Here is a 26,306-nt window from a genome sequence, read left to right as displayed (position 1 = left end):
GGCCCTGAGGACACTAACAGATCTTACTGTCCCTGCAGGGGACCCATTTCAGCCCATCCCAGAGGCACCAATCCCTGCTCCAGTGGCACCTACAAAAGCTGCTCTCCAGCTCCACCGGAGTCCTGAGCCAGGCCTGACTCACAGGCTGATGGCCTGTCCTCATCCCTGTGGCCCTGCATGGTCACCCTGGGGCTGTTCCCCTCCCCAGGCCTGACCCTGACCTCCATGCATGGCTGATGGCGCCTGCCTGACCTTGCTCAGGCCCTACCACCATTGGCTTGTCTGTCAATCAGGGAACGTGACCCTGACCGACAGACCGACTTCCTGGCTTCACCTGCCTCATCACAAAGAGCCTGCCTGATGATCTGGACTCTTGGCTGAACCCGGCTGTGATCTCTGCATCTGCCCTGCTCACCTCACGGCAGTATGAGGGGACTGACAGGCAAGCCCCTGCCTGCAGCCCTGCTATCCCCACTGAGCCCGCTGGTCCTGCCCCAAGCCCCTGCCTGCAGCCCTGCTATCCCCACTGAGCTCGCAGGTCCTGCCCCAAGCCCCTGCCTGCAGCCCTGCTATCCCCACTGAGCTCGCAGGTCCTGCCCCTTAGGAATCAACAGGCTCTCACTGCTCCCCCAACATGCTCAGGAAGATGCCTAGATGCCAAAGTAAGGACATCTCAAACGGGATCAGCCCAGCCGTAGGGATAACGTGCCATCCTCAGATTCAAAATATGTAGCATATGACTCTAGAAATCTACAGGCAGGATATTTCAATAGAAGTGCTTATTTTCACAAGTAATCAGAAAAGAAATTTAATCACTCTCCTTTGCCAACCTGGTTAGCCAGAAATCCTAAGCAAAGAATACAAGAATATACATGGACAACAGCAGGAAGCTTATATTATTTACTGCTTCACTTAACCACTTAACTACCACCCTATCTTTCAGCACAGACATTTTAAAATATGGTCAGACTTCTGGCTTAGATTTGTACTTAATTAGAGCTCAGATTTGAGCCAGAAGTCTACATCTTTCCAGGTATCAATAATTGCTTTAGAAACCTTGTACTAACAGTAATGAACTAGCTTCCAAAAGAGATTACTGATCACATACAAGATGAAAGAGGCAAGACATGAGATGTACTGTATGAAGGTTAGAGTGTGGGAGCTTACTGCAGTTATTTAGGTTGGTTTCACTTCACAGTACTTGTGCAAATTCTCACGAGGAACAGTCATATTACTAGTAAGGATGTTGCCAAGATAGAAAGGCTCATATTCAGAAATCATCAGAATTGTAAATATTTAGGTCAGATAAAGCCTTTGATGTCATTTAGCCCAACTCCACTTGCCCCCGTTGAGAGCAAGGACAACTTAGAACAGGTTGTTCTGAGCCTTGCCCAGTTAAATTTTGAGCATTTCCAAGGATTTCACATAATTTTTCAGTCCTACTGAGAAAGCAGGCCTCTTTTCTAAGCAACCAAGAAAAGAGATCTTAGGCTGAGAATTTCTCACAGTGTTTAGTTTTGGCTTAGGCTCTTAAGCAGCCAAATAGCCCAGCTACTTTTCAGAGCTCTGCATACTACATGTGAAAACTCTGCTCAGCCTGCTGAGCACTTGTAAAGAGCCTGCCTGAAGCTGGTAGTACCTGGGATTTTGTGCAACACACACACACCCAACTTACCATTAATCCTACCAGACAGCACAGAAATGGGATAATCATCCAACTGGTAAAACTGGGAACTGGCCAGATGAGAAACACACGCAATAGGATGTATATGGGATCCATGCTTCCCCTCTACATAATGGCCAACAGTTACCACTAAGTTTTGCCTTTCTACAGAACAATTTAAGCAACAAGTGCCCGCTTAGGAACATTCCTCCAAACAGATATACCTCAGTTTGACAGACAGCTATGGTGGCAAAAACAACCTCTCATGTTTAGAGTTATTTCCAAATCACATAACATTTCTGGATCAAGACTCCCATTGAAATGGTACTCCTATTAGTAACTACTTCAATTTCTATATACGCAAGCTTTCTGTTACCCCACTAAACACACCTACTGCTTTCCTAAACACTTAGTCAGCTTCTTAAGAACAGCCTGAAGCAAAGTTCACAACAGAAGTATTGCCTGCACAGAGAACTCCAGAGATGCACCCTTCCTCTGAATCCAAACTTCAGGGCTGCACGATGAAGCACTGCTCACACTGTGTTAAAGGAGTAATCACACCAACCACACAGTTCATTCGGAAGCTCTCCCTATTTGGTGCCTAAGCCAGATATCTAATATACAGTTCAGAGTGTAAAGTTCACATAAAGTCCTTTCAAGCATGTAATTGATGCTTTTCATCATGTTCTGGACTTACCGAAGCTAATCTCAATCAAATATAAGTATGGCAACCTTCCCCCTCCCCTCGATTTTGTCCTACAAAAATAAGGCAGACTCCTGGTCATGAGTATGTGCTTTAAAGGAAAATACCTAGTTAACATGCAACATCCCACTGAGCCTCATGCTTTGCACAGCAAAGGAACCGAGCACCGGGCTGCCCAAGCCAGGCTCAGCACTCAGCCAAGCAGAGAGGATTCTCTGAAAGACTTCTCGCCTGCCAGGCCCCTCACGTTAGACACGGGTACCTTGGGGAGCATCATTGGGAGCGGAGGGCACAAATTAAGAACAACCCACGCAGTCAAGGGGCACTTTCCGAGCCTACAAACACTCCCGTCCAGCCCCGCTTCGCTCCTCCGCCCCGCTCCTCGCTAAGGCCCGCCACGGCTCCCAACACGGTACGCACCCGCGAACCCAACTCTCCAAGCCCCTGCACACGGGCAGACTCACCGGTTCGGCGGGCGCTACCCGCTACCCAGGGCCGACGCGGAGACAACCTACCAAGGCCAGCTCAGCAACACCACCCGGCCAGTGCCACTCGTCAAACCGCGGGGCACACCACGGAGAAACAAACCTCACCCGGCACCGGCGGCAGCGCCTGGGCGTGGCGCATCGCCGTCCCGCCCCCGCCTCGCCGCCCCGACCAATCCCCGCCGCCCACCGCTCCACTCCGCGCCACCGCATTGGTGGAGGGCGCTCAACCCATGGGCTGAGGAGGCGTGGCGGTGCCAGGCGTGGGGTCCCCGGAGTGAGCGGGGCGCGATGGGCGCAGCGGGTCGTCTCGTCGCGTCTCCGCCGAATGACCGCGGGTACCGCTAGTTAAGGCAGGGTGGCTTGACAGGCACGGATGTTCTATTAACCGCAGCGGGAAGACGCAATTCGTGGCTGTTCCCGGGAAAACAGCCGATACAGCAGGCACGCTGCGAGCAGCGCCTGGTTCAGCCGTGGCGGGGCACGGTCCCTGAAAGAGCAAAGGTTTTGCAAGAAAACTGGCGGCCAAGGAGACAGTTTAGTACTGAATAAACGGAGAATCTCATACGTAAGGAGGCTCACGGCAGGCAAGAGTGTGAAGGGACGTAGGGCGGGAGATTGGACTCCGGAGCCTTGATACTTCGGGGTTTGCGCCCGGAAAGCTGCCGCGATGATGCTGAAACGTGAATGATGTGTAAAACTGGATCCTGCTCCTGTCGCCTTCAGTCCTCGTGCTCTGAACTTGTCTTGAGAAACACCTCTTAGAGGCTGAAGGCATAAAACCAGAGCTAAACCGCACTCCCGTTATTCTGGGCTCTGGGTTTGCAAATTGCAGAAACAGGGTAAGGGGTGCAGCAGCAAACCCCACCGGAGGAGTCACCACGGGTGCCCGGCAGCAGCTCTCAACGCTGCCGCTACCCACCAGGCTCAGCGCGCAGGAGCTCCCGGCAGCCCCGCCGGGCAGCGGCCAGCCCGCCCCACAGCTGCGCGGCCAACCACTGGTGGGCGCCGGGAGGAACGGCCCGCAGCGCCCCGGCGCCGCCCCGGAAGCGGCGGGGAGGCGGTAGGGCCGCCATGGGCCGAGCGGTGACTGTAGCCACCTGCGCCCTCAACCAGTGGGCTCTGGATTTTGAGGGCAACCTGGAGAGGATTTCCAGAAGTGAGTGGGGCGGCGGCGGCACTGGCATCGGCTGCTCCGTGGGCGCCCGGCCCCGGCCCCCACGGAGCTCGCTGACTGTCCCCGGCCATCGGGAAGCGTCTGTCCCTCCGTGCGGTTCTCGCCGGGGCGGCAGCGGAGGCTGTGCCTGGTTTATGCAGTCTGGGTCCCGGAGCCGTGGAGCCGCGGGCGGTGGCGTCGGGGTCCGGGCAGGGCGGGCCGGGGCTGGGCGTCCGGCTGGTGTTTAATCCAACCCTCTCCCAGGTATTGACATCGCAAAGAGACAAGGAGCCCGTTACCGGCTTGGTCCAGAGCTCGAAATCTGGTAAGAGGGCTTTGTTGGCTCCGCGTTTGGGATGTTCCCAGTTAATAACTGAAGAACAGCCAGTAAGATCAGTGGCAGTACTCCAGTGCCCAAAGCATCGCTTAAGGCATGCGGCTCTGGGTGCAAAGAAAAGTCTTGTAGTTGCAAGCACAAGACTGGTTCTCTTGTCTCGGAAATGTGGCTGGTACTGATAATTTTTGACCCATTTCAGCAGACCTTCCTTCACAGCAACTCTAGTGCTTTGCCTTCTGCCTCGGCCCAGGCTGCTGCTCTTGAAAGGAAAACCCAACCGTGCTACAGAGTTTTACATGCTGGCAGTAGGGACAGTGACAGCGCTGCTTCTTCATGTGCCGTATAAAACACCAGTGTGGATGAGGTGTACCTTGTCTGAGGTAGTTCTGGTCCTTTGGCTTTGGTGCTGATTTGCCTGAATTGTCTACTTCTTGTTTTTTTTTTTATATGCAGTGGTTATGGCTGCTCGGATCACTATTACGAGTCTGACACGCTCTTGCATTCGTTTCAAGTTCTGGCAAAGCTTTTGGAGTCTCCAGCTACTCAAGATATTATTTGCGATGTGGGAATGTAAGTTTGTTGTGTACGTACGTTAAAGGGGTTGGCTTAGGAATGGTGTTTTGGGATAGGGAGGGCTCTGCATCAAACTTAAATGCTTCTTAGAAGCTGAGCTACTTTCCCTGTCAACTGCCACGACTAGGACTTCAGCATGCAAAACACTTTCTGGAAGATAATCCTTTTGAGGATTTGTGGTGGCTGAGCCCTTCAAGAGGGAAATAGGATAATTACAGTTATTTATTGGGAGCCTTAATGGCTGAACCCTATCGCTGTGGGTAGGACTTTGTATTGTATGTAAGGCAAAGGGGTTTGGAAATGGATTCTCTTTCAGGAAAGTCAGGGCTAAAGTAGCTTGCTTTGCTTGGAGGCATCTTTAAGCAACATACATGTATATCAGAATCACTGCAACCATTGTAAATCACGTGCTGACAATGAGCAGTGGTAAATTGTAACTAAAATGTACGTGTGCACTTGCTTCTTAGTATAAATACAAATGCATAAAGCAAGCTTTATATTTGAACTAGCCTGGTAGTGTCACAGGGAGTCAGTTTTGATTAAAGGAGTTAGCCTAGGCAGGGGGATTCCTCTGGTCTGCTTGTGTTTGTCAGGCGTGTCAGTGATCCGCCAGTAACTGATACATCTGAGACTTGGCAGTATGGTCAGTATCTCTGATTTTTTGTGAACCATTGGAATTACAAAATTAGAAGCTAAAACTTGATATATTCTGTTCAATTCCCTTTAGTGACAATGTAGAACTGTTGTCTTAAAAACAGTTTCCGTTCAGTGATGTAGATTCTGTAGCTTTTTAAATTTTGTCTAATGAGCTTAGACAGCTCTGGTTCTTGTTTTCACAGGCCTGTCCTGCACAGAAACGTTCGCTACAATTGTAGAGTGATCTTTTTTAATAAGTAAGTAGTTTTGTGAGGCAATACTTCAGTGCCTCCTTTCAGAGACTGTTACACCTTCAAGAAAGATGCTTCGGTGCTATGTAGAGCAATGGAGTTGTCTTCATATCTACATAATCTTTAGAGACACAACTAATGTTTTTCACTCTCTCTTTTTCCTTCTTTAATTTGTAGAAATGAAATTTCCATTGCTTTCTGAAAGACTTCAGGAAAAAAAACCCTTAAAAGAAACTTTAAAACTTATTGTATGTAGTAGTTGTTTCATGTCCATCATAATAGAAAGAAAAAAAAAAAGGGTTGCTATTAATCATTGTTCTCATATAGTCCTCTTTGGCTGATCGGGTCCTAACTTGCCCTTTCTGTTTTGCTTTATGTTTTAAGGAAAATTCTTCTGATCAGACCAAAAATATCATTGGCAAATGCAGGAAACTACAGGGAACTTAGATGGTTTACCCCATGGAACAAAGCAAGGTAGGCTGGCTACCATTAAAACTCTGTTTAAAAACACAGCTCACTGTTTGCAGCCACAGCAGACAGATTGACATCTCTATAGCAATCAATCAATGCCACTACAGGGTGAGCAGAAGACAGAACCAGCTAAGCTACGTAATTGATGCTCAGTTGGAAAGCTTATTAAGTACTATTAAATCCTGAATTACTGATCTGAAAGGAAAAGTGCCTGAACAATCCTGCAACTAGGGTAGTAGCGTCATTTTTGTTGTGTCTGCTTTCTAACTACATGCAGTTCGGGATTGGCTGAGCCTGTGTTTATCAGCTCAACTGCTGCATCCTGATCAATATTAAACTGGAAAACAGTGTGAAATGGTTGAACCCCATCAGAGCTTTAATGACTGCAGAGGTTGAATGTCACATACCTTATGATGCTGCAAAATACACTCAGTGCTCATCGCTGGTGCTGTGTACCCATCCCATAGTCAGAGAATGTTCTGATGTAGTGGTCTCAGTAAAGTGCTTCTGAGAGAGCCTCTGAGCATCTGTCCTCTTACCCTAATCAATGCCAGATGAGTTCTGAGTTATTCATGTAGTAACACTGCAAAAAGAGAAACTTGTATTTGGTATTTGACTTGCATGGTGTGTTCTTTGCTAGGTCTGGTTTATAGCTGGGGGGAGCATTGTTTATTATGTATTTCTGAAGCAAAGTGGGATGTTGCTACCTTATAATCTTAGCATTTCTTATTAGTTTCACATAAAATATGAAGGTTTTTCTTTGGGTTTTTTGTGGTTGGGTTTTGGTTTTTTTGTTAGACGTACACCACCCTGTGTAACTGGAGTGCAGTTTCTTTAATGTTAGAAGGTGACAGAATGTGGACTTCAGAATCAGTTTTTACACTGTGATTTACATAACAATGTATTCACAACCTATAAACCTGCTTTAGGCATGTGGAAGAATATTTTCTACCCAGGATAATCCAGGAAGTGACGGGACAGGTAAGTTTACAAAGTATCATTTTCTTCTCTTTTTAACTTTAGCGTCTTCTAGAGCAGCAATTTAAATGAATAGAATTTGTGGCACAAAACCATAGTACTCCAAATTCTGCTGTCAGGCATTCTAAATGCATAGGTTTCAGCAATAGTTCTCAGTTACATGAGAGCGTAATTTAACCTCGTTTAGGATAGCATGTGGCAGAAAAACAAATTTTAAATTTTCTCCAATTATTTATATATACAAGACCTCTAAGATTGCCTTATTTTTCACAGTTCAGGTACTGAGATTATCTGTGCTTGAGACGAGAAATAATTATGTATTTTTTGATGAAAAACCAACCCAACCCAACCCAACCTTCATAATTCCGAAGGGTCTGAAGCTTAGGCTATTTCCTGCTAAAGCACGAGTATGATTCCTAGTGAAAGATAGGCTCTGCTTTGTTTTAGAAGCAGTTGTCCTGTCCTGAAGCAAAGCACTGGATCTGCATATGACTGAAATTGTAACACAAAATTTCAGTACAATCCAGAGATTTGCAGTTTGGGTGTGGGTTTTTTTTGGTTTGGGGTTTTGTTTTGGGATTTTTTGTTTTGGTGGTGGTGGTGGGTGAGTGGATTTCTTCACTTAAAATGAAGGAAGGTGTAATGTGATTGATACAGCGTCACTCATTTCGTAAAAGTGGGTATTCAGTTCTCTATTTTTTTTTTTAGATTTGTAATTAACTTTTTGAATCAGATTTTTCTACTGCGTGTGTGTAAGGATGTTCTCTTTTTTTTTTCTTCTTAGGAAACTGTTCCTTTTGGGGATGCAGTGCTAGCAACCAAAGATACCTGCCTAGGGGCAGAAATATGCGAAGAACTCTGGGCACCAAACAGGTAACAGAGAAGGGGGGATAAAAAGTAAACTAAAACATAAAAACATACCCCAGACCTGCTCAAAATAAATGTTTTTAAAAAATCTGCTTATCCTTCTTCCAGGTAGTATATCTTTCAGAAAGTGCCAGTAAGCTAGAGTATTTATTGTCAGGAGCAATAAATGCATCCTAGGAAAGATTTCTCTAGGCTAGAAGTAGGGTGGCAAAAGACATTTTAGGTACTTAAGCTAAATTAATTTGAAACAAAAGGTAGGAAATACAGAAAAGAAAAGGAATAAAAAGGTGACTTGAGGAAAGAAATGACAGATAGCTGTAGTGCTCCTATTCCAGATACTGTTCAGCTTTCAATTCAACCTGAAGTGGAAACATCCTTTCTAGAGCCATCTCTGTAACTTGGTCTAGGGTCAAGCTGACAGTTGTTTGACATCAGTTTGTAGTATCAATTTTTTCTATCAGTTTTAATCCCCTATTATTCCCACTTACTGAGCCTAGTCTCAAAAATTTGAGCGTAGTTTTATTTACTTTATTCTTTTTATCTTTGGCTTTGACCAACTCCTTTAAAGTGTTCCACATAATGGACAAGTTGAGTTCTTAGATTTGACAAGCTAGAGCAGAGGCGTCTAGGCAATGTCACTTGGAGATGTGTCACTTTTTTTCCCTGTTTAGCTGTTAGACTAATCTTTCTTTATTTCTAACCAGCATCAGACAATGCATAAGGAAACAACAAAAGCTGCATGAAAGCTGTTGCAGTTAACAGAAAACAAACAACATGTCAAAATGTTCCTGATGTTTTTCTGTATCTCTCAGTTACATTAATTTTCATGTAATTGCAGAGAGTGGGATGTGTTACTGGCAAAGATGTGATGCTTTTTAAAGTGGTTTTTTTTTCTATTTGTTGCTCTTGACATTGGGAAAAGAAAAAAAAACAGAAGTCATCCTCTTGTGGTTCTGATGGCTTATGCTTTTGGATTCGCAAAAAGAGAAGGAAAATGGGACAACTGAGATTGCACAAGCATCTCAAGAGTTGTCCTTTCAGACCAAGATTGTTTTACTCTTTCTTTGAGACTCAGGCTTCTGTAAAGCAGAAGGCGTTTCACTGAGGACAGAGCAAGCAAAAGCCCTTCTGCCCTGTCCAACCAGTACTGGTCTTCTGACAGAAGAGTTAGGCAGTGCAAGAAAAATAGGAGTTTTTGTGAGTCCCATCCTTGTTTGAACTAAGGCATGCAGACCACTGGCAATGATATAGATGTTTTTATTTGGTTTTAAATGATACTTGCAGTATTCACAGCAAAGTATGGCTGGCTGAATTATTTTCTGCCTTTTGGTTTGACAGCCCTCATATTGAAATGGGACTTGATGGTGTGGAAATTTTCACTAACTCTTCAGGGAGTCACCATGTGCTGCGAAAGGCTCACACCCGTGTGGATCTGGTGAACTCTGCCACGGCAAAGGTATGTGCTTAAAAAATGTAAAATTTCTTATTTTTCTCTTTTTTTTCTTTTGGTTATGTACCTCATTTTATTTCAGAATAGCCTGTCACAGGAGATGAAACTATAGCTTTTTCTTGCTGTATGAGTGTAGTGGCCTGGACAGACCTTGTTGTTAGTTTCTTGTCTTTTTAACCTGCAATTACCTTCCCTGACTGAATCAGCTATAGGAGAAGAGCTCTCTGGTTGTGGGGGGAACTGTACATTTGGTCCTGCCCTGCTATATATTGTGTTTGAATGTGAAGCAGTGTAACTTGTCTCCTGCTCTATGACGCCAAATGCCAGAGGCTGATTGATTTCAGGTCAGCTCTGTCTGGTCTGTGGACAGTGGACTCAAAGAGAGGCCACTTGGTATTTGCATGGGAATAGGGGAGATACAAACCTACCTATGTGTGTGTGTGGGAAACTCCCAGAAGAAACTTGGCATGGGAACATGTAGTTCTGCACCGGCATGCCATCTATATAATCTTTCTCTCATGTATATCTATAAAGATGAGTCACAATACCTTAAAACATTTTGATAACTCCCGGCTCTGGAGGCTTATGCTCAAAAAAAGTATTTGATGTCATTGATGTTATTTCCATTAAGCGTTGAAGAAAAAAAGTTGCACTCATATAATGGACTAAAAATAGTTCATCAGAGTAACTGACTTTCAGTAATGGGAGGTGTGAAATACTGAATTCACTGCAGACAGAGAATAACCAGCTTGAAATTGTGTTGAATGCACGTTATCTGTGCCTAAACAGTCTCACTCCATATGCATTATGTACTGAGTTGGCAGCTCGTGGCCAGTTTGTAATTTGGTTCATAGAGGGGATTATTTTCGTGGCACATATGAAGTCTCTTTTGTTTCCCTAAAATGACAGTCTCCTGAATTTTCTTCACGTAGTGATGCTGTGTAGAAGAAATATTGGTAACTATCAGGAAGGGGAAGTAGCAATCAGTGTTTAAACATAGACTTAATTTTCTTTTTCCCTTGTTGTCATCTTACTTTAAATCTGTTTTTCTACTTTGAAAGTTCTGTTTATGTTAAAGAAGAGAAGACATTTAGCTATTAGACTCTAATCCTGGCTTTGACAGAGACAAAAAGCAATGAAATACACCCACACTGAAAAATGTTTATTTTGTACAAATTGCTTTGTCACTGTAACTAAAAATGCATTGGTTATATAGAGCAGTATCTGCTCTGTCCTCAGATAGCCAAACAGCTTGTCATCGTCTTTCTACTTTTCTCAGTCTCAATTTGAATTTAGAATTTCAATTTAGAAGTGCAGCCCTCTCTGCTTGGGCTAAGGGAGTGATGACTCTTGCTAATATCAGAAGACTTCTGTCTGCCAACAGTGTGAAAGGCATAGAACTCACTACGTTTACTTAGGTAATTACTTGTTTCTGTCATGTATATTACATTCATAGTAATTTTTCAGATGACGAGAGACTCTAAGTCATAAATCATTCTCAGTGTAAAATGATGCCTTTACAGGGGAAGATTATGACATTAAGAAGGAAATAACATTTTGTCTTTTAACATTCTGTCAGGTGCTGTATTCTGAAAGCATTTCTTGTCTGCATGTTTGTTCTCCTCCCAGAACGGTGGAATATATATTTTAGCTAACCAGAAAGGCTGTGATGGTGATCGTCTGTATTATGATGGCTGTGCCATGATTTCCATGAATGGAGAAACAATTGCACAGGGATCCCAGTTTTCACTCGATGATGTGGTAATATATTCAACCTATAGCTGCTACTTACAGCTGAAATTAGGGTGGCTACATTTATGCTCAACACATTCCAGATATTAGGTCCATGTCTCTATCCCTTTCTCAGCAGTTCTGTCATCAAAGCAGTAGGTTTCCTTGCATTATGTGCCCAACTCATCTTTTCCCCCAGTATCCTTCCTTCTTGCCTTTTCCTCTAGTTCTTTGCTGCAACTGATGGTGAACCTATTGTTCAGCCATCTGACAAGTGCTGTAGATTTGTTGGAGTTCAGGAGTGTCCTGGTGCACTCAGTGGACTGAATCAGTTGTGCTCACTGTGTGATGTACGTTATTCTACTGAGTCAGAAATGACTTGTGAAGTGACCATGAAAATCTGTCTTGGAAAAAAAGTTGCCTGCTTTCTTCTTCCCCAACATTGTTTTGTAGTCCAGGTCTGTCAAACATTGTTTGTGTGGGATCAGTCTAATGTTGAAAGCCTTTCCGTAGGAGGTGCTGGTTGCCACTCTGGACTTGGAGGATGTTCGAAGTTACAGAGCAGAAATTTCATCTCGTAACTTAGCGGTAAGGATTTGTTTCAGAGATTGTTTTGATTAACTGCCAAGTTTTAATAGTTACTGAATTTTTAAAATATTTGCATGTCTTGATTTTCATAGTATTCTATAGATAGATCTGATGTTTTACATCAGATTAAAATTGATGTCTTTCCAATTCTTTTATACTATTGCTTAGGCAAGTAAAGTGAATCCTTATCCCAGGGTGAAGGTGAATTTTGCTCTGTCATGTTCTGATGATGTAGCTGTACCTACTTGTATACCAATCCAGTGGAGACATCACAGTCCTGAGGAGGAGATCAGGTAAGTACATGCTACTTCTGTTGCTTGAGGATTGTTTTGATTTAAAAAAAACCCCACAGAACCAACAAAAAATCCCCTCAAACAAACCAAACCAAGAGATAAAACATAAGATCATATTTATGTTTAAGTTAAGAAAGTATCTCATTGGAAGATCACAGTAATTATGTTGACTTGCTTAGTTCTTACTGCATTATCCTCTTGGAATAAGCATGTTCTGTAATTTCAGCCTTGGTCCTGCATGTTGGCTTTGGGACTATTTAAGGCGCAGCAAACAGGTAAGAACAACTGGTTTTATTTTTTGCTTTGGCATACACACCTTGTTTTATGCCACAGGGACAGAACACATTGCTATCCTCTGCTGCTCTTAATGCAAAGTGATGTTAGCCCAAGGTGCGAGGTTTGAGTTTTTCACTGGCAGCTCATACAGATTTAAAACAAGTGTGCAAGGTGTGACTTCAGTATGCTCTTCAGCCCTTTGCCTTAGGAATCATGCTTGCTTTCAAAGCAACACTTAACCTTCCCTGATAAAGGGGATTGCTTTTCCTTTGAAACACTGCTTTTTCGGTAAGGAAAATATTTTAATGGCATAAAGGAGATGTCTAAATTAAGCATAGTGACATGAACTAGTAATTCAATTTAATAGTGAAATAAATATGAAAAATTTAATCCTTTTCATTAAGTTTTCTGTCTTTCTAGAGTATAAAAACTTGCTGGAAATTTTTCTAGCAAAAGGTTGACACAGATTACTTGTTTGTTTGTCCAGTCAATGAGTTTAATAGGGGTTTTAGGTCTGGTTGGTTGGTTGGTTTTTCTCCGTAGAATATAAGCAGAGCTGAAAATACATTTAATTCTTCTGCAAATGTATGTTTCTGAATGGTACAATACATTTTTTTCTAATCTTGCTATTTGGAACATCTTCCTTACTCTGTTTTCAAGGCAGGATTTCTCCTACCTCTTAGTGGTGGAATTGATAGCTCTGCTACAGCTTGCATAGTATACTCTATGTGTCACCAGGTTTGCCTGGCTGTCAAGAATGGAAGTAAGTAGATGTGCATGTCTAGCTAGTGACACTTTCTAATGGTTATGGACAAGTTACTGTTAGCTGGGTGAAACAGATGCAAGAAGTCGTTCTAATGGAATCCTCTGTATAACTTCAGAAATTCCAGCAAAAATGTGCATCCAAATTTCAGATTCTTAGAACTGGCTTAATAGTTTTCATTTGGGGTTTAAGAATTGGATGTAGAACTCAGACTAGTTTCTGTCTAGAGTATTGTTCAAAATGTTGATGGATATAATTTGGGGATTTTGGTTTACCATGAGAATTTTCTTCTATTAAATTTGGCACTATAAAATATGGGTAAAGATAGTTCAAACTCTCACACTGGCTTTAAGTAGTCCAAATGCATTTAGCTAGGTCTTTATACATACCGGCTCATATTTTTTTATGAAGCTTCTTTAAGGCATAAACCAAAAGGATTTAATATTTATGTGTTCAGAATTAGTAGCCAATCAACAGTTCTTTCATTTGCTGTATGAAAGTATCTTTGGGGACTTAGGTGATGGAGTGACCTTATTTGGGAGGAGCAGTGCTAAGCTTAATTGGAATCCAAGAAACATACAAGATACTTGTGTTTTCTGGATAGCAGGAGTGCAAAGATTCCCACCCTTGTTCTGTTTCCTTTGCTGTGTCCGCAGACGCAGAGGTGCTGGCTGATGCGCGCAGGATTGTGCGCGATGAGGCCTATGTCCCTGAGGACCCTCGAGAGCTTTGCAAGCGCGTCTTTACCACGTGCTACATGGCGAGCGAGAACTCCTCCCAGGATACCTGCAACAGAGCTAAACTCCTGGCTGAGCAAATAGGCAGGTACAAGTTGAGAAGTGCTGGGAAAAGAAAACCGCTTTCTGGCAAGAACTTTTAAACTCTAAAATGAGGAAGAATAGGACAGGAATAGTTGGTATGTTTAGTAGAAGCGTTACAGGCGTTACTTAAGTATGTAAATGTGAGGCAAACTTGGAAGCATTTGGTGAAAGACATGGCATTTTGGAAACACTGCGGCAAGCACTATTCTTCCCTACGTTTCTTCATACCCTGTCTGAGATGGTAGCAGCCTTAAAACGTCATTTGATGGGTGGGGTTTTGCCTTTTTTTAAAATTTTAAATGCTGTTTTATATAGTGAGATTGTGCTAGCTGAATCACTTCTGCTTGAATTCTTCTCAGCTACCACATCAATCTGAACATAGATGCGGCTGTGAAAGCTGTTGTGGGAATTTTCAGCGTGGTGACAGGTCGAACTCCTTGTTTTTCTGTCTATGGAGGGAGCAGCAGAGAAAACCTGGCACTCCAGAATGTGCAGGTGTGTTTCATATAGGCTGAATCAAGTCAGACTCTTTTTTGGGGGGGATAGTACAAAATGGTCAAGTAGCAAGGGGGTGCTTCAGTTTGTGTTGCTATGAAAGCCTGAACTTGTTGTGGTGTGTCTCTGAAGGCTCATGGGCTTCCAGTAAATTCCATGTGCATCAGAAATCTACAATTCCATGTAACTCAGAAGACCAAGATAGTTAGCACTAGTGACTTTTTTAGGATGGTCAGGTAGAAACAGTACATGTCTGTGTCCCATCAGTAGCATTGGTCTAGATGCAGTTTAGAAAAGCATCCCAAGAGAAAGTTGACAGTTCAGGAAAATGAGCAGCAAAGTATTCTAATAGACAAGTCTGAGTCCAGAAGGATTGTGGCATATTAAGGCTGAAAAATATTGCTGATAGTATTCCAGGCTTTCCTCTGGTAGATACTGGCAATGTCTGAAAGGCCCTGTGTGAAATGTCAAGCTTATCCATTTAAATTTCTAAATGTCTTCAGTTTTAGAAAGTAGAAGAGAATATTTGGGGGGAGTCACATAAGAAGGTATTTAATCTTAAATTGGCTTATAAAACAGAGCTCAAATACACTTAATGCCCCACACAATTGTGGCTAGAGCTGGAGGTTGAATCTCGGGTCTGTTTGGTGTTATTACCATCCTTAAAAAGGTTGAGTTTCGAGTGGAGGCAAAAGCAAAGAGAACTTTTTACAAATTTTATGTAAATAAATCCCTTTGGTCTAATACTCCATAGAAGCATGTGGTAGACAGATGGTGTATCTGCATTCTTCATCCCTCGTGGATCCTTATTAGTGCTCACAGGAGGCAGAAAAAGGAAATTACTCTCCATTATGCAATTCAAAGTAGAATGAACTTGCTCAGTCAAGTAATTGTGGCAGTAGCAGATACTGAATCTGACTTTCCTACATGTGTTTAGGATCTTCTTTACAAGACCATCCTTTTTGCAGTAACAGTTACCCCTCTATCATTTTGTTCTTTATGGGTTTATTTAGGGAATTGATTAATGAAAGTAATTAAGGAGAAATTACTCTGCTTTGTAAATTTGCTTTATTTTTCATTTTGCTTTGCAGGCTAGAATAAGGATGGTCCTTGCCTACCTGTTTGCTCAGCTGACACTTTGGACTCGTGGGATGCCAGGGGGACTTCTGGTGCTCGGATCAGCAAATGTAGATGAAAGGTTGGTCACAATGAGAAATCTAAAACCAGGTGAACTGAGAACAGGTCACTGCATTTCCTTCCAACTTTACCAAATCACAGTGTAGATTATGACTCAGAAGAGGTAATAAGATAAGAATAAACTGACAGCTGTGAAATTAATTAAAATAGTTTAATTGGCCTGAATAGAAAATTATGTATTTTTCAGAAGTTTAGCCAAAGTATTGTCATAGTTTTCCAATAAAATGCTGTTTCTGCCTTAGCTGTTTGCAGTAGAGCTTGCCTGTGCAGTTATCATGTTAATTCCTAATACAATAACTGAAAATACAACAAATTACTGTTTGGAAAGTTAAGTTGTGAACTTTGAGTAGAAAAACAGATTTTTGAAATCTGGAGTACTATTCTTAGAGCTGACTATTTAAAGATTAAAGCAATCCCCATAAGATTGTGAGAATGTTAAGCCCAGAACCTGGGAGAGCAGTGTGTGCTGAGTCAGTGGGTGTTTTGGGGTTGGCTTCGTTGGTTTTTTTTTTAATTGGTCAGGACAGTATTTTTTGCATCAAATGCATCTGATGTTTTGCATCAAATATATTACCTAAGCAGAGGTGGGTTTGCAGTGCTTCTTCCTGGCAATTTCATGGCTTTAGAATAACCCTTTAGCAGCTGAACACCTGTTTGACCCTTAGGTATAAAAACAATATGCAGTCTGTTTTTCCCAGTCTTTATATGGCATGTATTCTATATAGAATAAACTACTATATATTATACTATTATTACACTGTTCTTTACCATATAAAATTTCCTCTCTTGCCAAGTCTCCGAGGTTACTTGACGAAGTATGATTGCTCAAGTGCTGATATCAACCCCATTGGTGGAATCAGCAAGACAGATCTGAAGAACTTCATACAATATTGCATTGAAAATTTCCAGCTCACAGCCCTCAGAAGGTGAGTAATGAAGCAGGGATATTTGGTGACTATATGTGTATGTAGCATATTGTGGACTTCACAGTTTGCTTTTTCTCTACTAACAGAGGTAAACTGCAGTAATATTGCAAATACTAATAAAGAAAAGTATTTTGCACGTCCCTCTGTCTTCAGATGATTGTGTATGCTCACATAATGTAAAATGCTGGGTGCTGACAGTGCCTCTAGTCTTAGGAGTTACTGTATGCAAGCATTTGTGGAGTTAATTCCACAGAAGGAACTGTTTGAACCAGATGCTTTCTGGTTTTTGTATGAAGCACTGTTTTTTAAACCTGGAGCGGCTTGCAAGTACCAACTATTTAGAGTTATCTAGGCCTTTAACAGCTTATGCCCTGAAAAAGTTTTGAATAAAGCATTTAATTTTTAACAAAACAGACTGTTAATTAGTATTCACAAGCCTGGGTAGAATTCATGTTTTCTTTCTGCCTTTTCCATACAGTATCATGTCAGCTCCACCTACAGCAGAGTTAGAGCCCCTGGTGGATGGACAAGTGGCTCAAACGGATGAGGTAATGGGCAGTGATTTTAAAATGCTCTGGGAAGCTGGATCCCAACAGAATTTGGGTGTTTTTCTCCAGTAACTACTGCTTGCTCTTGTATGTATCCGTGCTTACTGGCAAGCATGTTGTAAACAATCTTAAAGCCACTGAAGGAGGCATTAGTATCCCACACTAACCTTATCTAGGATAGCAACAATTACCAACAGACAGATGAACTTTTTTGGAATGATTTTATATTTGGGGCACTTAAAAGGATGGGTGTTCTAAAATTCAATTTGATTTAAATTTTCTTTTGATCACTGGCAATTTAAGTTTGGTGTTTCTTTGATTAAACTGGGTTATTTTAATTGCTTCATAAAACTATTAATTATAATTTGCGTAGCTAAGATTTTCAGTGACTTTCTGTGTGTATGATTTCAGGCAGACATGGGCATGACATATGCAGAGCTCTCAATCTATGGCAAATTAAGAAAAATTGCAAAGGCTGGACCATACAGTATGTTTTGTAAGCTGCTTAATATGTGGAAGGAAATTTGTACTCCAAGAGAGGTAATGTACCAAAAAGAAGTAATAAAATTATAGAATCATAGAATTGTCTTGGTTGGGAGGGACCCTTTAGAACATCAAGTTGTTGCTTGTTTGGAGAAAGGTCAAGTGGAGTTCCTTTAAACTGAATGGGATAGTTTAATTTATCTGCATTTAGAGATTATTTTACAACTGTAGCAAAATTTGCTGGCAAAACTGGTATGCATCTTAAAGTAATGGAGCTGCTTGTTTGCGTTGTGAATTGTTAGAACAGTAATTGGGTAATTTGAAAACAATTACTTCAGAAGTATAACTTAGGTAGGAAATCATTCTCTGAAACATACATGGCTAACTACTCATGAAGCCTTTGGCTATGTATTCTGAGACAGAAAACATGTCTTGCTTTGAAAGATTGTCTACACTGAAGACGTATCTGCTGTTCTGCAGTTTCCTGTCTTGTGCAGATTATTACCTGAATTGGCGCAGCTACTTCTTACTGTTAGGTTTCTTACAAGGCACTTCCTTGTTGGTAAATGGTAGGTGCAGAGACTGAGGTGGTGTCTGGAAACAGTCTTAAATGCCTCTTACAGGTAGGGTCATCCGTAGTGATTCATACTAGTAGTGTTTATGTAAACATTAATGGAGGAAAATGAACGTGTAAAGCTAGAACACACTCTCAGCTTGTTTTTTAAATTCTATGAATCTCCATCTGATTAAAAACTATAATCTTTGTACACCAGGTGGCATCAAAGGTTAAGCATTTCTTCAGGATGTATTCCATCAACAGACATAAAATGACGACCCTCACTCCTTCCTACCATGCAGAAAACTACAGTCCAGATGACAACCGATTTGACCTGAGGCCTTTCCTTTATAACACCACATGGTCCTGGCAATTTAGGTGTATAGATAAACAGGTAAATACCCTCTGCTTCTTGTATGGTTTTACATTTAAAGCCCTTGCAGTGGGACAAGCCCAGTTCCAGTGTATATCCAGCAGAAGGCAGCCAGCGTTTAGGATAAGAGAAACAACTGTGATTGTTCTTTTTGTGTAACTGTGAGGCCAAGAATTCTCTGCTTTCAGTGTGGGCTGTTGGGTTTGGGCTTTTTTCATTGTTAAGTTCAACTTGTCTTACTGCTAGGAAAGCAAGGAGAGGGAAAAATAAGAGACAACTTTGTGTACTGAGGCCAAAATCTAATAGGACATGAAGGCTTGTGGGCTTGTGAAGGCTAGTAGGGAGAACAAGCTTATGTGTTTTGGTTTCAGTTCAGGACCTGTCTGAAGAGTTTTGACCTACATCTGTGTGGGAAAAGCCAGTAAGAAGCAGCAATTCATTGTGCATGCTTCTCCCACCTGCTTCTACAACAATACCTTTCTTGAACCTCGTTTGACTCACAAATATGTGGTTGCTCAAATCAGCAGTAATGTTTAGTTTGAGAGCTGTGAGGTATGGAGGAGCTCAAGCAACTATTGGAGCTGTGCTTGGCTTTTTATAATATTTAGTCACTCCTTCAACGTAATTTTAATGCATTTTTTAATGGCAAAAGTGCTGGGCTGAAGAATTTCAGTACCTTGATTTTTTTTTTTTTTTTGCCAGAGATTTTACGCCTCAGTTGCCTTTAACAGCATGTTTATATATGTAATAAAACATTAATTCCCTCGTCTGTGAAATGCCAGACATGCTGTAATAGTGTTTTATTACCTTGGAACCTAGGATAAAAGCTGCCACATGCAGTGCTTTTTTAAGGTCTGCATAATAGGGTTTCTTCCATGGCTTTGGAATTTTTCCCACTGAACTCCGGGACAAAAGTTCTTTTGGCCTCACTGGGAGTTGGGTAAAATATTTTTGTAGGGTCTGGACCAAAATGTAATTATTTTATGCTTATAGTAAATGTGATTAAGATCTTTTAATGACCCGGGATATTGTTTCACTCTTTAACTAGATTTGTATGTAATAGCACCTGTGCTATGCACGGGTATTAGCCATTGCAGCTTATTCCTGAAAACTGGGAGTCAGGTTTGGGGAAGAATCTGCCATGTAGGCGACAGTAACCTGAGCTGATGAAGTTCAGTAGTAACCTGAACCGATAACCCCCCTAACAGATAGCTTTTTGCAAGGCTGGAGAATAATGACTTGCAATAACCTGAGTCAAATCTGCCCTATGGTAGAAAGAGAATACTGTGAGAGCTTCCACTTCCTGTGCATAGACACCACTATAGGAGTTCTGAAGAGAATCACTCTCTAGGGCGATGTCTCCCTGATAATTATGCTCCTTGGACTTTATTTGCACTTAAGGTTTTTCTGGCATAGTAACAGGACTGTGAAAACATGGCATAAACTGTGTATTGCAAGAGTTTTGCCAGAAAGCCTGGCATTAACTGGTGAAAAGTGTTTTTCTGTAGAAGAGTCATGTTACAGCTTGAGCTTATTTGTGAAGGGAAACAGTTTGGAGTGCTAATGGTAGAGAAATCTGTTGGATTTATGGAAAGTACTTTTCTACTTTGCATATTTGTAATGTTGTCCAGGCAATTTAGCCACCCAGTCTTTTAAGTGCAAAATTCCCACCATGTTTGCTGCAGAAGGAGCAGGGTTAAGAGGAGGCTGAGATCACAGCATTTCCTGGGAATTGCCAGATTTGCCCTTGGAGTCTTAATACCATTCAGCTCTATTTAGCTGAAGGGTTCCACCTGGGTGATGAAATTTCTAGTGGTTTAGAGCAACCCTAGAAATGCCAGTCTGTAGCTTCTGCCTTTGAGTGATGTCTGAAGTAATGGATGTGTGGTCAGAGCATGCACTTTGACAGTTTAAAGGTGCCAAAACGTTCAGTGGGATTTTAATGGCTGGCATAATTTGAAGGAACTGTGACATCGCTCAGAAGAAAGCTGGCACACCGACCCCCAAGAATTAGGTATCTGCAGTTTGTCTTAGGCTCTTTCTGGTGCTTGTTGGTCATATCACAATATTATTTGGTCAAAGCAAAAGATTTTATCAACCTGAGTATCTTTGTGTCTCTCCTTCATGACCAGTAGCAGATGTTGAAGGAACATAAAAACAGGGAGTTTACAGCATGACTCTCCCTATATATCCCCATACATTTTGGGGAATATAAAACTGAATTTTCCGGAGTTAGAGGTAACGTGCAGGATGTTGTGCTTAGTTCATGCTCTTGGTCTGTCCTCCATGAGTTTGTGGAATCCTTTCTGGAACTATAGTGTTACTCTTCACAGCACCTTAGCTTAATAGAATGTAATTGCTTTTCCTAAGTTCTAAGCACAGTAAAGAGCAGTTTTCTAAAATTCTGTGTGGTGTGTGCATGAAAAGTGTTTCCAGTGTTTGTTTTAGTTATTCTAGGCACTCTGTTACGGGCAGGGTTCCAGGTTATGGCCTGATCTGATCTGACAGCTGTCAGGGAAAGGGGCAGTCTTGCCTCCATCCCTGTCTCTCCTGGCTTCTGAGACAGCTTTGGTGCTTGGCTTGCTCCACACTCAGCCAAATGAAGTCACCAAACTGACAAAAAACTATGAACTGATGGGAGCACACAGCCGAGGGGAGGTTTAGGGGGTGGGTGGGAAGAAAGTTTGACCTTCTCTTTTGACTTCAACTAACAGCCTGTTCAGCTCAGTTGTCCCTTACAGCATATCCCGCTGTCAGTTCCTGATAAATCTGGGCTCTACACTGTTTTGTGATGGAAGCCTGAAAAGACAGGACACATTAATTGCAAACTTGTTTTGCTATTGAATCAGTTTCCTTTTAACTTGCAGGTATCCAAGCTAGAAAAAAAAGAAGGAATTTCTCTAGCTGAAGATGTGGACTGATTTGCTGTCTTGCTTAACTGTGGTAATTAATTTGCTAATCAGGATATTCAAAACTGGAATATACTGTGATGATGAACAGAGAGGACCATTGTAAATTGTATTTATAATCAAGCCCTCCTCTCCGCTTTTTTTTTTTTTAAATTGACTCCCTGTTTTGTTTCAAATATAATTTCTACATATATTTAAACCATAGGTTGGCTAAGGAATAATTTATTAAGGATTTTCTTCAACTACATGAGTTAATTGCCTTTAATTGAAAATATATGGACAATTCCATCATGCAGGATAGTCATTTGTGAAAGTGAACACATATACAATAAAAAGTTTGGTTCTAATAATCTGGATAAGGTTTTTGAGTAACATTCAGCTGAAAGTATAAAATTTTAACAGTTCTGGCATGTGCTGTTGAGGGGAAAAATCCTCATTTTACTTTGCAATAAACTTGTAATTTTATAATGTAATTGACTCAGTTCTTACTTTTTTTTTAAAATTTATCTAGCATTAGCAATGTAAGCTGGCCCAGTGTTTTCAATAGCCACATAAGGTCTAATTCAGCAAGCTATTGGAAGTACATCTAATTTGAAGCAGATGGGTAATCTTGTTAGCAGGATCTGAATTAGAGTTCAGCTTCTTGTTTTGCATCTTGCTGTGGAACTTGTGACAATTAACTTCAAAATCTGTGACTTAATTTTCCCAGAGAGGACTAATTCCTACTTCATCAGGCTGTTCAGGGATTGTTTAATAGTTATTGCTGCCTAAGGGTAACTTGCCATGCCTGTAATAAGAAATGTCTTCTGGTACATGGTGTCCTGAATAGAGAAGGCACAAGTTTGGTATCCATGCCACTGTTGTTATTCATTTTTGGACTGGTGCTGCCTGTCCAGGAGCCGTGATCAGTTATTACTGACCATGCAATCAGTGAGTGGTTGGCCTTGCCCACATAATACCTTTACTGTTGGAATCAAGGTGGCTGGGTATAAAACGACTGGGAATGGAGTGAATATTGCAGAATGAAATATAAAGCCAGCTTCCTTTGAGCTCCATTAGTGTGGTATCCACCTTCCACCTCCTGTCTGCAAAAAGTTACTTTAACTTTGTGACTCCACTGATCTTTTGAATGTGTCTGATGCTGCAGAACAATAAAGATGCAAGGGCAAGTTTGTTGCTTCACTTGAGTCTCCTTTCTGCTTATTCATTTAATGTTTGGCCACTTCTGTTGTTTGGGATATTTTTGCTGGGTGGGGTTTTTTTGGTGTTTGTGTTTTCTGGTTTGCTTTTTTGTTTGGTTTTTTTTTTTTTGTTTTTTTATTATTATTTGATTTGAAAGATGCACTTTTAATAGGGGATATTAGAAATGCATTCTGCGCAAATAGTGCTGTAACTGCAGCAGCAGGGGAGCTTAGCCCAAGCAAGACTTCTGTTAAAGCACTAATAAAAAGTGCCTTCTAAAGGGTGTGTTCTCTGTTTGTTTTCCACAATCCAGAAGGACAGTTGGTGCACCTCGAGTTGAAGATGCTGCTGTTCTTGGTGCGTTTATTAAATGGTATTCATTAAATATATAGCCAACTTACATTGGTGGATGTTGCTGGTACTAAGAACTTATGTTAGTCTGACAGAAAACCACAGCTGAGATTTGCCTTCATCCACCATCAGTTGGGCACTTCCTGTTCCAGTTAGAGGGAGTGGATGAATTTTGAAGAGAAGTTCAGGACTACGTTGTATATTTGAAGACTTCTTAATTATATTATTTTTCTTCCTGAAGTTATTGATTCTCTTTCTTGACAATCACAGAAGATGAAAGAAGGAAACATTTGCTTTAATTCAAATAAATATAACAGCAGAAATAATGTTTACATGTGCTCCCTGTTACTGGGGTTACCCTGAGTATTTCAGATGTGTTTCTCAGCAGTGGCACTTACAGCACGTGTGCAAATGGCATTTTATTTCTTACCTACTAGTGCAGAATACAGACCGTACCAGCCCATCCCGACTTTACTGTCCTGAAACTTTGTACCTTTTAACATCTGATGCCTGTAGTTTAACTGTTACTAAAACTAAAACCTTAATTTTATCAGTGCTTTGTTGTCTGCTGAGGATGGGAAACAACTCTAATGTCTAACTGTTGATGTTCCCCTTTTACAAGTTACTGCTATTATAGTAATGCCATGGAGTTTTCCTTTTTATCTTGAACTACCCCAGAAGCCTGGCTTTTACCCTGGCTTACTTAAAAGTCAGTGTAAAACCGTGATGTGTGACCCATCAGTTGTGCAGCTGAAGCAAAAACTACCCTGATGCTGATTAAAGAGCATAGGATGGGCCTACTTTTACTGTTCAGATTGGAATACCAAAATGAGGGATTGATGCACTTTTACATGTATTGTTACACTGCTACAGCTTCCAGTATGCAAAGAGTGTAGCTGTCAAATTATCCTGAACTCTACTCTTTTGAAGTTGCAGCTTTATAAGCAGTGGTGGTGTGTATGAAGGGGACCATGAGGAGCAGCAAAAGCAAAGCATCTTTTAACAGTCCAAGTTACCTTCTGGGCTCTCTAGGTGCTAAATACAAATTACTTTCTTCAACAAGGACGTAAATGATTACTTAGGGGTAATTCCTGCAAGCAGGAAGTAGTAATTTCGCTCCTTGCTATTATCTTCACAGCCTCCCCCCCCAACCCAGCCCCTCAGGCACCAGCCCTGAGGCACCAATTCGCTGAGAGACACGCTTAGCCGAGGAGACTGAGGTTACAGCTGCCGTGAGCTAAAAAAGCTGCAACTCTTGATGAGGGATATTTTTATTTTCATTTAAATCGTAAACGACGTCTGGGACCTGCCGTCTTAAATCCGGGCGCCGAACCAACGTTTCTCACCAAAGACTTACTGTCGCGTCTTTCATCACTCCCCCGACTACTTCAGGGTACTAATTCTTGAGGCGATGGACGTTGCCTGAGGGGGGGTGGTACCCTGTTTGCTGCTAGAGGGAGAAGTCTGTCGAGGGAGGCCGGTGAGCGGCTGCACGCCCGGCGGGGGAGACGAGGCGGGCAGCGGCGGGAGGAGCCCGCTTCCCTCCCTCCCCCGGCACCCGGTCACGTGCAGCGGGCGGGGCTGCCCGGGGCGGGCGCAGTCCTTTCCACCCCGCCCCCGGTCCCATCCCATCTCATCCCGCCGGCACAGAGGGAGCCCGGCGGTTGCTGCTGATGGAGGAGGGAGCGGGTGCTGAAGCAGAGCCGCTGTTGCCCCCGCGGAGCTGGCGAGCGCGCCGGGGGCTCTGGCGGGCCCGTAGCGGTGCCCGCTCCACCGCTGAGGACGGTGAGCGCCGTGGGGCGGGCGGTGGCAGCGTGCCCCGGGCCCGGCGCCGTGGGCTTGGCGTGCGGCGCTGAGGGAGCCGGTGCCTGGGGCGGGAGGCGGCGCTCTGGCGTTTTCCTCTCCTGGGAGCGGGGTGGACGGGCTGCGCGCCGGAGGGGGAAATCTCACGGTTTACCGACGAGCCGGGGCTCGGTTGAGGTCTGCTGCCTCGGCGGCGTTTCACCGGCGGCTGTTCCCGGCAGCTCCGCCCGGGACAGCTCTACGAAACCCGCTGCGGCTGAACACAGCGAGCCGCAAGCCCTGAGTTTAGGTGTGAACCTTGCACTGCTTCAGCTGGAGACTTAATTTATTGGGGTTTCTTTTAAGTTCTAGGTTTCTTTTTGAGGAGCTGATTGAGGTTTTTTTCTCTAACTCAGTGAATATTAGAGATCTAACTTCTCAGTTGCCCCTGGACAGGCTCGCCTGGAGACCTCAGGCTGTTTTCAAGGTATCACATCGCTTAAGTGAACCTTCTCTTTCTGCTGCCTGTTCGGTATTAAAAATGCACGCAAAGCGAGCAAAACTTTAATCATCACTTGTGACTAAGTGTCACTTGCTGTGACTAAGAGCCGTAGAATAAATTGCATATTCTCAGCAATGTGATAATGTGTGGTGGTGTTTTGGTTTTTTGTGTGTTGGTTTGGGTTTTATTCTCTGTGTGTTTGACTTGTTTTTTTTTTTTAAAACTAAAATTGCTAAAGTAAACACTTATTGGTAGTTTCCCTGGTTTATTTTTCCATTAAGAATGGTTGCTTAGATCCTGCCCTCTCCAAGTCGTTGGCATCAATACTAAGCTTGCTGTGTGCTCCAAGAAGCTAAAGCTTTTGCTGTTCTTTTAACTGATACTGTTCCTTTACGCAACTTTATTTGTATCTTACCAGTGTCTCATGTCTGGGAAAAGATAAGATCTTTACTGCACCAGCCCGGCCTGATTCCTGTTTGTGCTGGGTCTTTCTTGCACTGTGGCTCACACCAGAAACAGTACAAAACTGCGTTGTTGCTTATGCTCAGATAAACGGTGACATTTAAAAACTGTTTATGGATTTTTGTAGAGAATGGATGCCACCTAGTCATGCGGAACATAAAATCATCTGGTACTGAGATCAGTGATACTTCTGGTGTTTCTACCAGCCAGGAGAACGTTGTGCTAGCATGGGGGCTGACTTTCTCTCATAGTATCCCATGCTGGGATTGCAGCCTCCTGGGAGGAGATGGCACAAAATGCTTTCCCCTCTCTAGGAAGGTTACACAAGCATGTATTTTCTATGTTGTTAGGCCCCTCTCTTTATTTCTTTTTCTTTCTTCTTGATTTAACTGCCTTTTTCTCTCTCTTGGCTTAATGGCTGGGTTAAATACTCAAAGGTCCTAATTCATGTGAACGCAAGTGATTTACCTACCCTTCATTCATTATCTATATATCTTC

General features: G+C 42.5%; 2 protein-coding genes across 2 annotated transcripts in view; both read left to right on the top strand.

Annotated features, from left to right (window-relative positions):
- Positions 1-3,925: 3,925 nt before the first annotated feature.
- On the top strand, positions 3,926-21,996 carry NADSYN1 (NAD synthetase 1; the record flags this gene model as incomplete). The annotated part of the gene is made up of 21 exons (XM_084263889.1): positions 3,926-4,010; positions 4,272-4,332; positions 4,798-4,914; positions 5,757-5,810; positions 6,189-6,278; positions 7,205-7,256; positions 8,038-8,126; positions 9,459-9,576; positions 11,200-11,331; positions 11,815-11,889; positions 12,058-12,182; positions 12,409-12,457; positions 13,119-13,221; positions 13,878-14,046; positions 14,402-14,537; positions 15,629-15,735; positions 16,529-16,660; positions 17,139-17,208; positions 17,620-17,748; positions 18,465-18,641; positions 21,488-21,996. The coding sequence occupies 21 exons, from the start codon at positions 3,926-3,928 to the stop codon at positions 21,539-21,541; spliced, it is 2,124 nt and encodes a 707-aa protein (XP_084120015.1). The 3' UTR covers positions 21,542-21,996.
- Positions 21,997-24,735: 2,739 nt separating this feature from the next.
- TPCN2 (two pore segment channel 2) overlaps positions 24,736-26,306 on the top strand; it is a gene marked incomplete at both ends in the record, with an annotated part of 32,567 nt that continues 30,996 nt past the window's right edge. Inside the window, one exon of the mRNA XM_084263330.1 lies at positions 24,736-24,817. Coding sequence (XP_084119456.1) covers positions 24,736-24,817 — 82 coding nt within the window. The remainder of the gene's footprint in view (positions 24,818-26,306) is intronic.

The sequence above is a fragment of the Gallinula chloropus genome (assembly GCF_964237585.1).
Source record: "Gallinula chloropus genome assembly, chromosome: 4".
NCBI lineage: Eukaryota > Metazoa > Chordata > Aves > Gruiformes > Rallidae > Gallinula > Gallinula chloropus.
Note: the sequence above shows the minus strand (reverse complement) of the source record. Positions and strands in the feature narration are given on the sequence as shown.